This window comes from Dunckerocampus dactyliophorus, chromosome 2 (assembly GCF_027744805.1).
Source record: "Dunckerocampus dactyliophorus isolate RoL2022-P2 chromosome 2, RoL_Ddac_1.1, whole genome shotgun sequence".
Lineage (NCBI taxonomy): Eukaryota > Metazoa > Chordata > Actinopteri > Syngnathiformes > Syngnathidae > Dunckerocampus > Dunckerocampus dactyliophorus.
In genome coordinates, this window is record NC_072820.1 from 18,575,415 (window position 1) to 18,587,894 (window position 12,480).

General features: G+C 37.9%; 2 protein-coding genes across 2 annotated transcripts in view; both read left to right on the plus strand.

Annotated features, from left to right (window-relative positions):
- The first annotated feature begins 1,908 nt into the window (after positions 1–1,908).
- atp6v0b (ATPase H+ transporting V0 subunit b) lies at positions 1,909–8,172 on the plus strand. The gene is made up of 8 exons (XM_054769298.1): positions 1,909–2,180; positions 2,854–2,902; positions 3,356–3,439; positions 3,619–3,696; positions 3,785–3,854; positions 3,943–3,994; positions 4,305–4,495; positions 7,123–8,172. The coding sequence occupies exons 1-8, from the start codon at positions 2,096–2,098 to the stop codon at positions 7,147–7,149; spliced, it is 636 nt and encodes a 211-aa protein (XP_054625273.1). The 5' UTR covers positions 1,909–2,095; the 3' UTR covers positions 7,150–8,172.
- Positions 8,173–9,234: 1,062 nt separating this feature from the next.
- b4galt2 (UDP-Gal:betaGlcNAc beta 1,4- galactosyltransferase, polypeptide 2) overlaps positions 9,235–12,480 on the plus strand; it is a 133,128-nt gene continuing 129,882 nt past the window's right edge. Inside the window, exon 1 of the mRNA XM_054769338.1 lies at positions 9,235–9,565. The gene's annotated coding sequence lies outside the window, so the exon portion shown is untranslated. The remainder of the gene's footprint in view (positions 9,566–12,480) is intronic.

The following is a 12,480-nucleotide window of genomic DNA, read 5'->3' on the forward strand; positions in this document are numbered from 1 at the left end:
ATGTTTGCAGCATTTCTTGAAATGCTGGCTTTTAAATAGGGGTTTCAGAATTAATAGTTCCAGCTTGTAGCTGAACAATGCCAGCTCACTGTTTTGTCTTGTCTTTGTCTATTTACGTCAGGGCTGTCCAGCTGTCCTTTTTGTATTTATTATAAAAAAAGTTTTATAATTAAAAAAAAACAATATACAAATATTTCAAGACAAATTCTAGTATCTAATATCATGATATTAGCTTTTTCTAGTTACATTATTCCTTCTTTGCTCTATTTTTCCACTTTTGCTGGGTTTTTGTTGATTTTATTTTTGCAATGAGCCACATTCCTGTGCATGTTTCGCCAGGTAGGCGAGGTGTTCCCAGGTGACAAAGGAGTGGATCCAAGCTCTGCCTTCTTAGCTCTGTCGCTGGACAGGGGTTGGGTTGCATTGTGGAGGGTGTTATGCAGCTTTCAGAGCGGCATTGCACGGTGGTACAGAGGTGCAATTCCATTCTCACTCGCCTGCGCGGCAGATACTTCACCTTTGTTGACCGCTTGTATTTAATTATCAAATAAATTGACACAAGAAACACTTCCTGCTTTTCACTTTCTATGCGCACCTCTCCTTGCAAAATATAGCAAACATGTCGCTAAATTGTCAACACGGATCTCTTCTACGTATGAGGTGTATTATCAACTTGGCACTCAGCCAAATGTAACAAGCGTTAATATTCCAGAATCCCAAGAAGAAAGGCCAGATACAATCCTGGCCAGGACACAGGACCAGGACAGAATGTACTACCACGAGACGCAGGCCAGGCTGGGGAGAATAAAGGGGAGCCCCCACTGATGAAAGACTTGGCAAGGACGATATGAGAAGGACATAGTTTAAAGACATCTGACCCTCTTAAGCTAAGCAACTGCTTTATTTGCCAAGACTGTCTCCATTCTCGAGGATGCGTTTTGTCTGTTGTTTCAATCAATCACACTGGAAATTAAATAGACGGTTAACCGGAGTTTTTTGACAATGAAAAGATCTTGGGCTTACATGGCAAAAATTTGCATAGTCTGGCGGATTACCTCATAGCAATTGATCATTTCTTCCATATCCACAAATCAGTTTGACAACTTAGTTTGCTGAGAAAAAGAACTTACATCACTAAAAATGTCTGCAAGCAAAATTGTTTTGTGCAGCCTGTCTGATATAAAACCCAACAACTAAAAACAACTTCAATTTTCCTGGCGCTGGAACAGTAAAATTTTAGAAGACGGGGTCTTAACCAACGGCTGATTCTTTTGGGCTAAAATGTTGTAAATGTCAAAGCTCTTCAAATCAAGTTAATTGGATCATGGTATTATTTGCTCCAAGGCCTTTTTGGCATCAATCTTTCTGCATATTATTGTATAACCAGGATTAAACTTTTCATTAACATTTCATTAACTCCTGGTAATCCTTCTTTTAAGTAATGTATAACTGCTCCAAATGTTAACAAACAATGGACCAGTCAAAATGTTTCCTCACTGCCCTGTGATTAATTATTATTACTGTCATTATCGTTTTAACGTTGGGTCCTTGGTGGAAATTAACTCTAAAATGCAATTTTAAGGGTGAGAAAGAAGTTGTTGTTTTTTTAGTTCCGATTGTACTTTCTTGAACTATATACTAAAATAATCGCGACATCTAGTGTCCGGTACACACACTGCAGAAGTGGTGCGAACCCGTTTGGGAGGGTAGGCTCCCTTGACGTGGTCATTTTGAACGTTTGTAATGGTTTCATAAGCACACATTTTACGTTTATGATCCCCTAGAGTATTTTAAAATAATTGGGGTTAAAGATTGAAACGAATAAACAGAAAATAGAAAGTAAATTATTATTGGAAAGAGAGGACGAGGAGGGAAATGTAAATGGAACACAGCCTTTTGATTTCCTGGTCACATGCTATGCAAACTGGATCAGCTGACACTGGCTGGCTAGCTTCCCTTTTGACACTTCTCGGCGTTTCTTCCGGTAGATAAGACTACCTTGTCTAAAATAATACATTTTCTATATTCCCTGGCGTTTTATTTTGAGAATTGAGTCACGGGTTGTTCGCTTGTCTGCTAGCACGCCACCGAATCGATGCTGCTAGAGTGGATGATGAACGGACACGCCATTCTTTACACGGGGGTCACTTTGGCCTTCTGGAGCACCATACTCATCATCGGTAAGATCATGTTTAACTGGACATTAGCTGGATTTAAGATACGTTTCCCAGCACATCAGTCAGCAATAACAGCGAATCACTTCAAGAATTAGATTCGCTAATCGTCGTGTGTGTTGTATTTGACAGCTGCAAATAGGATCAGGCTAAATACTGGTACTACGACAGGTTGCAGTAGTCGTGATAGCGATTGTTATTATAAAAATGTACAACATGGTTATTGAATAAACATCACTACTGGAGAGTATTATTGCAAAAACGTGGCAATTCTTTATCATAATTCCATGTTTTAAATGAATGGCGAGCGCAGTTAGCATCATATCACCAGCGATACTCTAAAGTTAATGGTTAGCTTTTTGCTAACTCTTGCTTAGCCCCTGATGGAACATGCTGGTCGGCCATATATGACAATATGTGGTGATATAATGCATAAAGTTCTCCAAAAAAGAAGACTTGGTTAGTTTATAGTTAACTGTAATGGATTTAAAGAAGCTGTTAAAAATTGGAAGTGCACCAGTTCTCACGACAGAGTGAGCTATCACACTGAAGTAGGACATCTTTGCCTTTCTGTAACACATGTGACTTTCTTTTTTCTTAAGAAGACAACAACAACGTGAATGTTTATAATAAGGCTTTTCTGCCTCATATACTAATTATAGCACCCGATTTCTTACAGGTATATGCTACACTATATTTGATCTAGGATTCCGCTTTGATGTGGCATGGTGAGTACCTCAGCAAATACTGCCTGACATGAATATTTCCAGGGCATTAAATCGATCGCAACTGGATGTTCAGGTTGTCTAAAAAAAAGTTTGGCCTCTCATCCGAGCAGGCTTTATCAGTTCATGCTCAAGACTAGATAGGACAGCTAGAGTCTGAGGGGATGGTGCAGGATGCAAGCATCTTGGTTGGGTTTGTTGCCTCTGCCTTAGAGGATAAAAATACTTGGATCCCGAATCATTGCCTCAGACAAAAAAAAAAAACAAAACAAAAAAAAAAAGATTGCACCAAATCTATTTTTGGTGGGCCGCCACAACTGATGTTATACTTCTTAGCACCTTTATCTGCTGGCTGTTTGGAGTGAAATCCGTAATATAGTCAGATGGCCACCACACACAGAGTAATGATTATCATAAAGATTTCTTTGTGCATCACAGTTTTGTATTTTGTTGCAGGTTTCTCACAGAAACCTCACCCTTCATGTGGGCCAATCTGGGCATCGGCCTGGCAATCTCACTGTCTGTTGTGGGAGCAGCTTGGTAAGCAGTGACACATTCTGGAAATTTTTCTCTTGTCGTCGCTTCTTCTTTTTTTTTTTCTTTCTTTTTTTTTGAAGAAAATCGTCTTATGTTTATGGAACTGGAAAATGTAAGAATGTCTTATAAGGAATGTTTGTAGCCGTGGTAGGCTTAGTGAGGTTTTTTGTGTATTTTTAAAGGGGAATCTACATCACTGGCTCAAGCATCATTGGAGGCGGTGTCAAGGCTCCCAGAATTAAAACCAAAAATTTAGTGAGGTAGGCATATTAAAAAAAGTATTTTTTGTGTCTTGACTGGTAAAAAAAAAAAAAAAAAGTTTAAAAAAAATTTGAATTTTTTTTCCAGCATCATTTTCTGTGAAGCTGTTGCTATTTACGGCATAATCATGGCTATTGTGATCAGTAACATGGCCGAGGTAAACCAAACGCAAGCTTTTTTCCTTACTTGCCTCAATATATGGTGTCATGTTATATTTTTAATGACGACGATCTGTTATCTTTTAGAACTTCAGTGGAACAACCCCTGAGACTATCGGGGCAAGGAACTACCAAGCAGGTAACAAAATGGGAAGAATATAACAAACTAAATGGTGTTAAAACATGCTAAAAACTGACGTTTGATCCACCATAAACAGCTAAGTCATTTTATTAAATATAGTTAACCTTTTTTTATGCTTAAGTATCCAGTGACGGCTAAATAATTAATTGAATATACCTGAATTTTGGCCATTGTACTGAAATTCACTTCACACCAACGTACTTAAAGTCAGACGCTAAGTTTCCTAAAGTATTGGATTCATGTTGGATAATGTTGAACGGCCACTGTTCTTGTAATTCATCGCTGTCTGTCTTCCGTGTGTGCGCAGGCTACTCCATGTTCGGGGCAGGTCTGACCGTGGGCTTCTCTAACCTCTTCTGCGGCATCTGCGTGGGCATTGTGGGCAGCGGGGCGGCGCTGGCAGACGCCCAGAACGCCAGCCTCTTTGTCAAGATTCTCATTGTGGAAATCTTTGGGAGCGCCATTGGCCTGTTTGGCGTCATTGTAGCCATCTTGCAGGTAAATTAAATTGTTGTTGTTGTGATGCCCTTTTAAGGTACTAAGGTCTCAGAAGTGTGTTGTCTAAAATCTAGCCTTGACGCTGGAATTTAGACAGTTTGAAAGTGCCTTCATTAATCCCTACTGGAAACACGCAATGATGTGTCTGTAGCTTCAATGCTCATGAGCTGTTGGTCCACACCCCACTATCCACTGTCCATGCCCACTATTGTGGACTTCATCCATTTTACACACAGACACACACAAACACTTGTCCAACGTAATAGATGCCATATATCACATATAACAACATAACATTAAGGAGTGACACAGGAGGACACAAGCTTTCACAAACTTTAGCAACACTAGCTTAGCTATTTGAGCTAAAGTGCTAACATTACACTCACATATTAACACCTACGTCATGCTAGGTTAGACTTTTCATGAAGGAAAAACAAAATGATCATACTTAGAACTGTGGCTGACTAACAGATAGTTGGAAGAGCTTTATTTTAAGATATGTAGCAAAGCACCCCCTTTTTAACACAAAAATGTCCTCCATGCCATGATGCATTGGGCGTATACATGAAGTGGACTACTTTAGTTAGGGGCGGGTGAGAGGAGGTATCATGCCCATGAGGAAGAAGGGTTTTCATAAATAACGTTGTAAAACCTCGGAACTTGAAAGCTGACGTCTTCACTCAAAAGTGGAGCAATCAAGTGAGGGAGATGATAGGTTTTTCTCACATTTGGTGCTCAAACTTTGAGTACATTGTTACTGTTAGAACAGCATTAAAAAGTCCCTTTTGCATAACAGGGGACCTTTTTATATAATAATGATGTAATATACAGACTAGCAAGTTAGCGAGCAAACAAGCTAGAGAACTAACTGGTTAACCTCAAATTTATTTATTCTAAACTTAAGAAGCCAAAAAATTACCACTTCCACACGGAATGCGAGGAGAACTTTTTTCCCACTCATGTCGGACATGCCATGGCTGACTACATGACTTTATGCAGTGTTAAGGTAAAGTAATGTCTCAATGTTTTGTGTCATTACTGCTGTCTAGTGACCAGAATACTACATATCACTTGTATTTCAATATGTTTTGTCTAATAACAGATCATAATCGACCACAAAACAGCGATCATAATTATCCTTTTTTCCCGACTATAAGTTGCTCTGGAGTATAAGTCGCACCAGCCAAAAATGCACAATGAAGAGGGGAAAAAAACATATATAAGTCGCAATGGGGGGAAATTTATTTTGTAAAATCAGAGACCAAGAACAGACATTTCATCTTGAAAGGCAAGTTATAGTAATAACAATAAAGTGGAGAACAACAAGTTAAATGGCGTCTGTTAACGTAACTTGAATAGGTGGTAAGTTAACGTAACATATTAACAGTTATTCAGATAACTATTGCCTAAAAACCTGCAAAGTCATCTATATTCATCACCTTGGCACCTACCTGGGCGTGGAGACGTAACTGCACTGTTAACAAGCTTCTCCCAGCAGCACATTGTTCAAGCACGTATTTGTGAACTTATTCCGCTAGCTGTGGCCATCCAGCTTGTAACCTGCGATTAGCTTTGTTTTCTTCATTACAGTTAGAGTATCCTCCCCTTTTCGCCAGTCCCTCACAAGTTCTAGTTCACTCCAAACATTCTTTCTGCTGCTCGATTACTGTTTTTGGCTGCATGTTTCACTACTTGCAGCTTGTAATCTGCATTTGTGGCTGTCATGGGCATGTCAAAGTAAAGGGGGTGCTGCAACCATAGACTGTTAAGGCAATTTTAACCAGTCAGAGGCGCAGATGACATTATTTCCATAGACGTATCATAAACATGGCGATGTGCAGTGCTAACATTGCTAACATTCCCACACCATTCTTCCAAAATAACGACATGCTTGTGAAAGTTGTCCCACCAGCTATAGGTCTGATTGGGTCTTGTCCCAAATTGCCATCAATGGCGCCGGTGTCTTAGCCGTTTAGCGAGCAAAACAACAGCAGTATAGCATCCTCTAAAGCCCAAAATGACACCTTTGTTCGTCAATGTAAAGCGAAAGGAGTCGTGTGTCTCTTATACACACAAAAAGTCATTTCATTGAAGGCAGCAATGTTATGTGTGCCATTGTACACATTAAATTATACTTTTCTAATGTGGAAAATAATGGCACATAATTGTTACATCATCTGTCAGCAACAAGCCAAAAGCTCCGTCTTCGCCATCCACACGGATATGCTGAAGCCGGAGTTCTTCACCCAGGCCGGAGTTTTCCAAAAGCTCAGTTTTTAAGGACAAAAATTTGTGTGGACAGGGCCTCAGTGGTCTTCATAAGTTGACGTTTACATTGTAAATGTTCAGTGTTACAGGAGTGATAGGAGTAGCAGATATTGGCACACAAGCCTAGAGCGCCCTCTCACAGCTGTCATTGTGGAAAAAAAAAAAACATCTATAAGTCGCTCCGGAGTACAAGTCGCAGAGTGACTTGATAGTCCAGAAAATACGGTAATTAATTTCTGAAAAAAACGAGATATTGTGAGGGCGCGATAATCGGCCTGTGATATTGTGAGGGATGACTGTATATGTAGTATATTACCTTTTTATATAACCTCTAACTCTTTCCTTCTCCCTTTTTTAAGACGTCAAAGGTAAAGATGGGTGATTAGACGATGCCTTGCCAAGGCCAGAAGATGGACGTCTCTACTGGAAAATAAGATGGAATATTGTGTAAATACAGCGTAAATTATTTAAATGTTCTATCTGCCCGGTATTGTTTTTAACCATCATTTTAAAGAAGAGAGGCACATAATCACGAAAGACAAACTGCTTTTCTCCTTTTATGTCCACTCTTAATGAATGATGGTTAAAAAAATGACACTAGAGTATTTGAAGATGTGTGTGTGTGTGTGTGTGTGTGTGTGTGTGTTTTTCTTCCTGTGAAGCATGTTGTGTTCATTACCGTTGCCTGGTCTCTCAGTTTTCTTTCCTGTTGAGCCATCATTCAAGCCTGCAGACTTTCTGCAGGAAAAGCGACTAAGTTATAGAGGCTAAAAGTAGACAATGTGGAGTTGTGATTGTTTACAGCTATGTCCAAATTTGCATTGCATATAGACTGATAAGAGTTCAAATAGTTGACTAAAATAATGTAAAAAAAAATGTTTTTTTTTACCTTTTTTTTTTTTACGAATGTACATTACATGAGCACTGTCATTGTTATCTATTAGTCATTCCTTATGTACATTTGGCCTCATTCTACCTTCATCTGTCAGCTTTTGCACATTATTTTCCATTATTGTCAAATGAACTGAATCGTCGCTGCTGCATCATTTCATCTTGATTCTTCGTGTTCCCGTAATTTGGCAGACCAGGCTAACTAACGTATGAGTCTCCTCTTCGCGTTGTTATTTAGAAAGACATGAAATGAACAGCGGGGAAACTCATAAATATTTTTAAATGTATTTTCCCAACCATCCAGCCTTTGATTGGTTTAATATGAAACTGATGGCTGAATAAAGTTGTGTACCGTATTAGTCGCTACTCTGTGTGTATGCGTGCGTGTGTGTGTGTTTATGTTGATGTGATGGTGATGATGAGAAAGTAACTGTAAAAACCACAACAAAAAGAAATCTTAATTTTGTCATCATAGATGTCTGTGGATGTGAAATAAAAATGTCCAAACAAAAAGTCAACCTCTCGTTTTGTCTGTTGTCATCGCTAATGAGCTGCTTTGTAGGATGAGGACAGTGAATATGCAGTGTTCCCCAGCATCCTGTAGAGGGCGACCACTGCCACATATACAATAGGGTGTTCATCACGAATGTAAATGCGTTGTTAAATACATTACATTTTAAACAATAAAAAAAATGTTTATTATAAATACTTTTTTTCGTATTTTAACATGGTAATCTTTTCAAACCCATGCTTCTCATTTATGATAAAAAATAATATTCATTATCTAAATCTAAAATTAAAGCATTTGTTATATACCAACTTTACATCTACCAACTACTTAAAGTAATAAGCAGTGTGTGTGCTATTTTAGCATCTTCATGTGTAATTTTAAAAGATAACGTTTAATTAAATAGTAAAAAATATTTATTGAAAAACTTTTTTCCCCGTAAAATTATAAGTGAAATAAAAATACAATTGGTTTTACATTCTAAGAAGTCATTCTAAAAGTTAAGCTATTAAATAGCAAAAATAATTTTCAAACCCATGTGACCTTAAATCATACAACTTTAAATCAATCAAGTTTTATATAATGTAATTAATTATTAATACACATAACTAATTTAAATAGATAAAACAAATTATAATGAAAATAAAAAATATATATTTGATACGTTATAATGTACGTAGCGATCTATTGATATATGTCGATATCTGATTTTGAAAGATAAAATGTTAAATAGTAAATAAATTATTTTTCAAACCTACACCTCGTTAAATCTTATGTAAACCCATCCAACGTTTACTCCATAATCAATCTTATTTATTATTTATGTAACATTTTTAAATAATTTATTATGCTAACAATTTACCAATGTGTATGTATCTCACCATATACATTTGGCACGAATATTACAAAATTTAATTAACTATACAAAAACCCCACAAAATAATCACTATATCTAGGACAGGAGAACAATTATTATATTTTTGTGTGTGCGTTTTTTTTTACGATAACCCAACGTATAAACGCACAAACAAGAGAGGGTCGTTTGTGTCTCAAGCGGGCTTCCGTAGTCAGTGAAAGCCAAGAGGGACCTGCTGGCAGCTGGAGAGAGGAAGAAGAGGAGCATCCTTCCTTCTTTCGCTTCACATCAATATACAGGAAAATGACGTGAAAAGCACGAAGAGGTGGCTTTTTTTACTTACTTGAATGTTCTAACGTCGACACGGCGGGGACAATACTGCTACTTTTTTTTCTGCTGAATTGATATTTTATGAGCGAGTAGCTATCAGGCTCTTTGGGATATCTCCATACTGTTTTCCTTTTTCTGGGAAATATCTACTCTTTTTTCAAAAAATTGTAACTATGTAATGCTTCTGCTAAGAAAAAGACAGTCTGACAGCTTCAAGGTAAGCAGCTCTTGTGTGTCTTCTCCACGCGTTCCCTTTGTCTCCACACCAGCCTCCATACGTGCCTACTGCTTAGCTCCATTTTACACTAGTATCCTTCAGTTTTGTGTGGCTCCTGTCGTAATTCTGTTGTGCATTTTGTTCCCCCAGCCGCCATGCTAGCCTCCCTCCCTGCCTGCCTGCAAAAACACCCATCATAGCTTCCACCAAGTGGGGGTGAAGCTCTTGAAAGTCCCCCTGCAGCTACATTTGCATATGCATGCTTGCAATGTTCTGCTTTAAAGACGTGTGTGTAGGGGGACTGTATCATGTCCAGCATGTCCAGGGGTCTGATGGGAGTCCAGCCAGCTTCTGTCACAGTTTTGGGAAGGGGAGGATGATGATGATGATGATGTTGAGGAGGAGGGTTTCCTCATGATGAAGCTTAACCTAACCAGGCAGTTCCACACAGGCTGGGTACCTTAGATGATAATCCAATCTGACGTGTCTCTCATTTCAAACACAATATCTCTTCAGGGCCAGGACAATGCAAAGCGTGACATGATAACTATGATTATTATTATTATCCTTGGTGGGTCCAAAAAAGGGTGAAAAATACAAGCACAAAATGGCCCACGACCCCTTAAAATTCTTAAAAACTCTTGAAATTTTAAGTTAAGTTGCTTCGTCAGAGTTTGAAAGCTGCTTCAGTTATGTCTGATGGAAACATATATTTTTGTATGGCATTATATCTTCTCAGGGGACAATACTGTAGGAAGTACACATCCGATACACAGTCATGGTCAAAATTTTTGAGAATGACAAAGTTTGCTTCTTCATTGTTTTCAGATATTTTTGTCAGATGATACTTTCATACAGTATACGGAAGTATAATTACAAGCATTTCATATGCGTCACAATACAAAATATGTGTCTAAATACGTACGTGTATTTATTTTGCTCATGTAGCAAAGCATTATCGGAGCTGGTCTTCTGCATTATCAGATAACAAGAGAGGTGCTCTTGGTACCCGGGTGTTTAATTACACGGAACCATGGAAGCAGAAAGGTCACAGCTTCAGTTCTCTGTCTGAAACACTGATACCTGATAGAAGAACTTGATTGTGGAGTCTCTCAGTGGCTGATAGGTGGAAATGAGACAGTTAACAGCAGAGCAATGGAAAAATGATGTCATACATAAGCAAAACATCAAACTTGTGCGAAAGATCCATTTCTAAAAGCAGTACTGTCGTTCCTACCACGGCTTCACTCTATCATGGTTTTTCAAAAATATATAGATTAAAAAAACCATACTGTTTCGTGTTTGAAAACGGCCTCTTATTAGTAAAAAAATATGCATATTGGAGCAAATTGAATGTATTTTTTGCCTAAATTAAGCATTTTCACACATACTAATGGCGAAATGAACTAAAATACATATACTGTATAAGGCATTCAGAAGACGCATTCAAAGACGCATTCAAGGACACTGTGAATATGTAGCATTGTACACTGGTCACTAGGTGTCTGTAATGTTATTGTAATGTTTGGTGAGACACATAACACCAGACTTCATCTCTTAGAACAACATGCAGGCTTTTATTGCAGGTTTGAATGATCACACAACAGGCACAATAATCCCGAATAAAAATCTCAAATAAAAACACAGGCTACTTTTGGGGCTGCAACCCACTTCCTGTCCGCCTGCCACTCGGCTCCCCTTCGGGAACACATTTATAGCGACACACACAAGCATGAGTCTTCTTTATGCCTTAAATGGCTTATTTACTGTTATTATGTCTACTGTATTGGGTAATACGAGTGTAAAGGTGACTATAGGGTGTTATGTCATGTCTAGAGAGCTCTAATAACGTTAAAACGTATTTAGAAGGTTGTAAACAGATGCTCTAACTATGAAAATATTCCATATATATAAATAAGGAATCCTACTTTGCGGAAATTCACTCATCACGGTCGGGATGGAACCAGTTAAACTGCGCTAAATGAGGGATTGCTTTACTGTATATGGATAAATGTATTTTATTTTTGCAGTAGACGAGGCCTGAAGCAACACACAAGAAAAAGATGCAGTCATGTGCGGGGGAAAATCATTGACCACTGCTTTCTCACTGGTACTTATTGGCTTTCCTAAAGCTGAGCGATGCCATCGGGTTTGCCCTTTTAGCTCCACTTGCATGTGGCGACTAGAATCAAATGTGCCTTTTTAAGTTGGGCTTTGTTGTAACCCTTTATCCAAGCTCTATTTACTATAGCTTGTTTCTGACGTCCTTTTTTTAGATGCCCTCATTAAAACAACTGCTCCATTTCAAGGACTGTTTTAATTCATTTTGTTTTATTGTTGTATTATTTTTTTGGGGTGTCAAATGATTAAAATTTTTAATCAGATTAATCACGGTTTTCAAATTAATTCACCATCATTAATCACTCTATTTTTGAAATATGCCCAATGAAATTTTCCCATTTTTACTGTATTTTATAGAAAGAAAGATAAATGACAGGGCCGGATTATATATATTTGCATGTATTAACAGCGCCAAATTAACTGAAAATTTTAATCAAGGTAAGAGATAGCATGCATGTCTCAAAATCTATTTACCCTAACACTTGTTTCTTTAATAGCAGAATATTTGAATCAGATTTTAACTCTGTTATTAATAGCAGTGAGGAGTTGCGTTCAAAGACACCACATCATTTGAGTTGATTTCACATGTTTGAGTGAATTTTCTGGGATTTCTGAGCATACTTAAACACAGTAAATTGTACTTCCACACTAAGAGTTACAAAGTGAGTGATAAGAATATCCATTTATTGGTTTTCTTTACATTTCTGTTTATTTAGACCACACATACACGCATAATAAAGATGTTGTGATGTTCAGAGTGTCCATGAATGCATCTCACGGTCTGTCTAGTGACA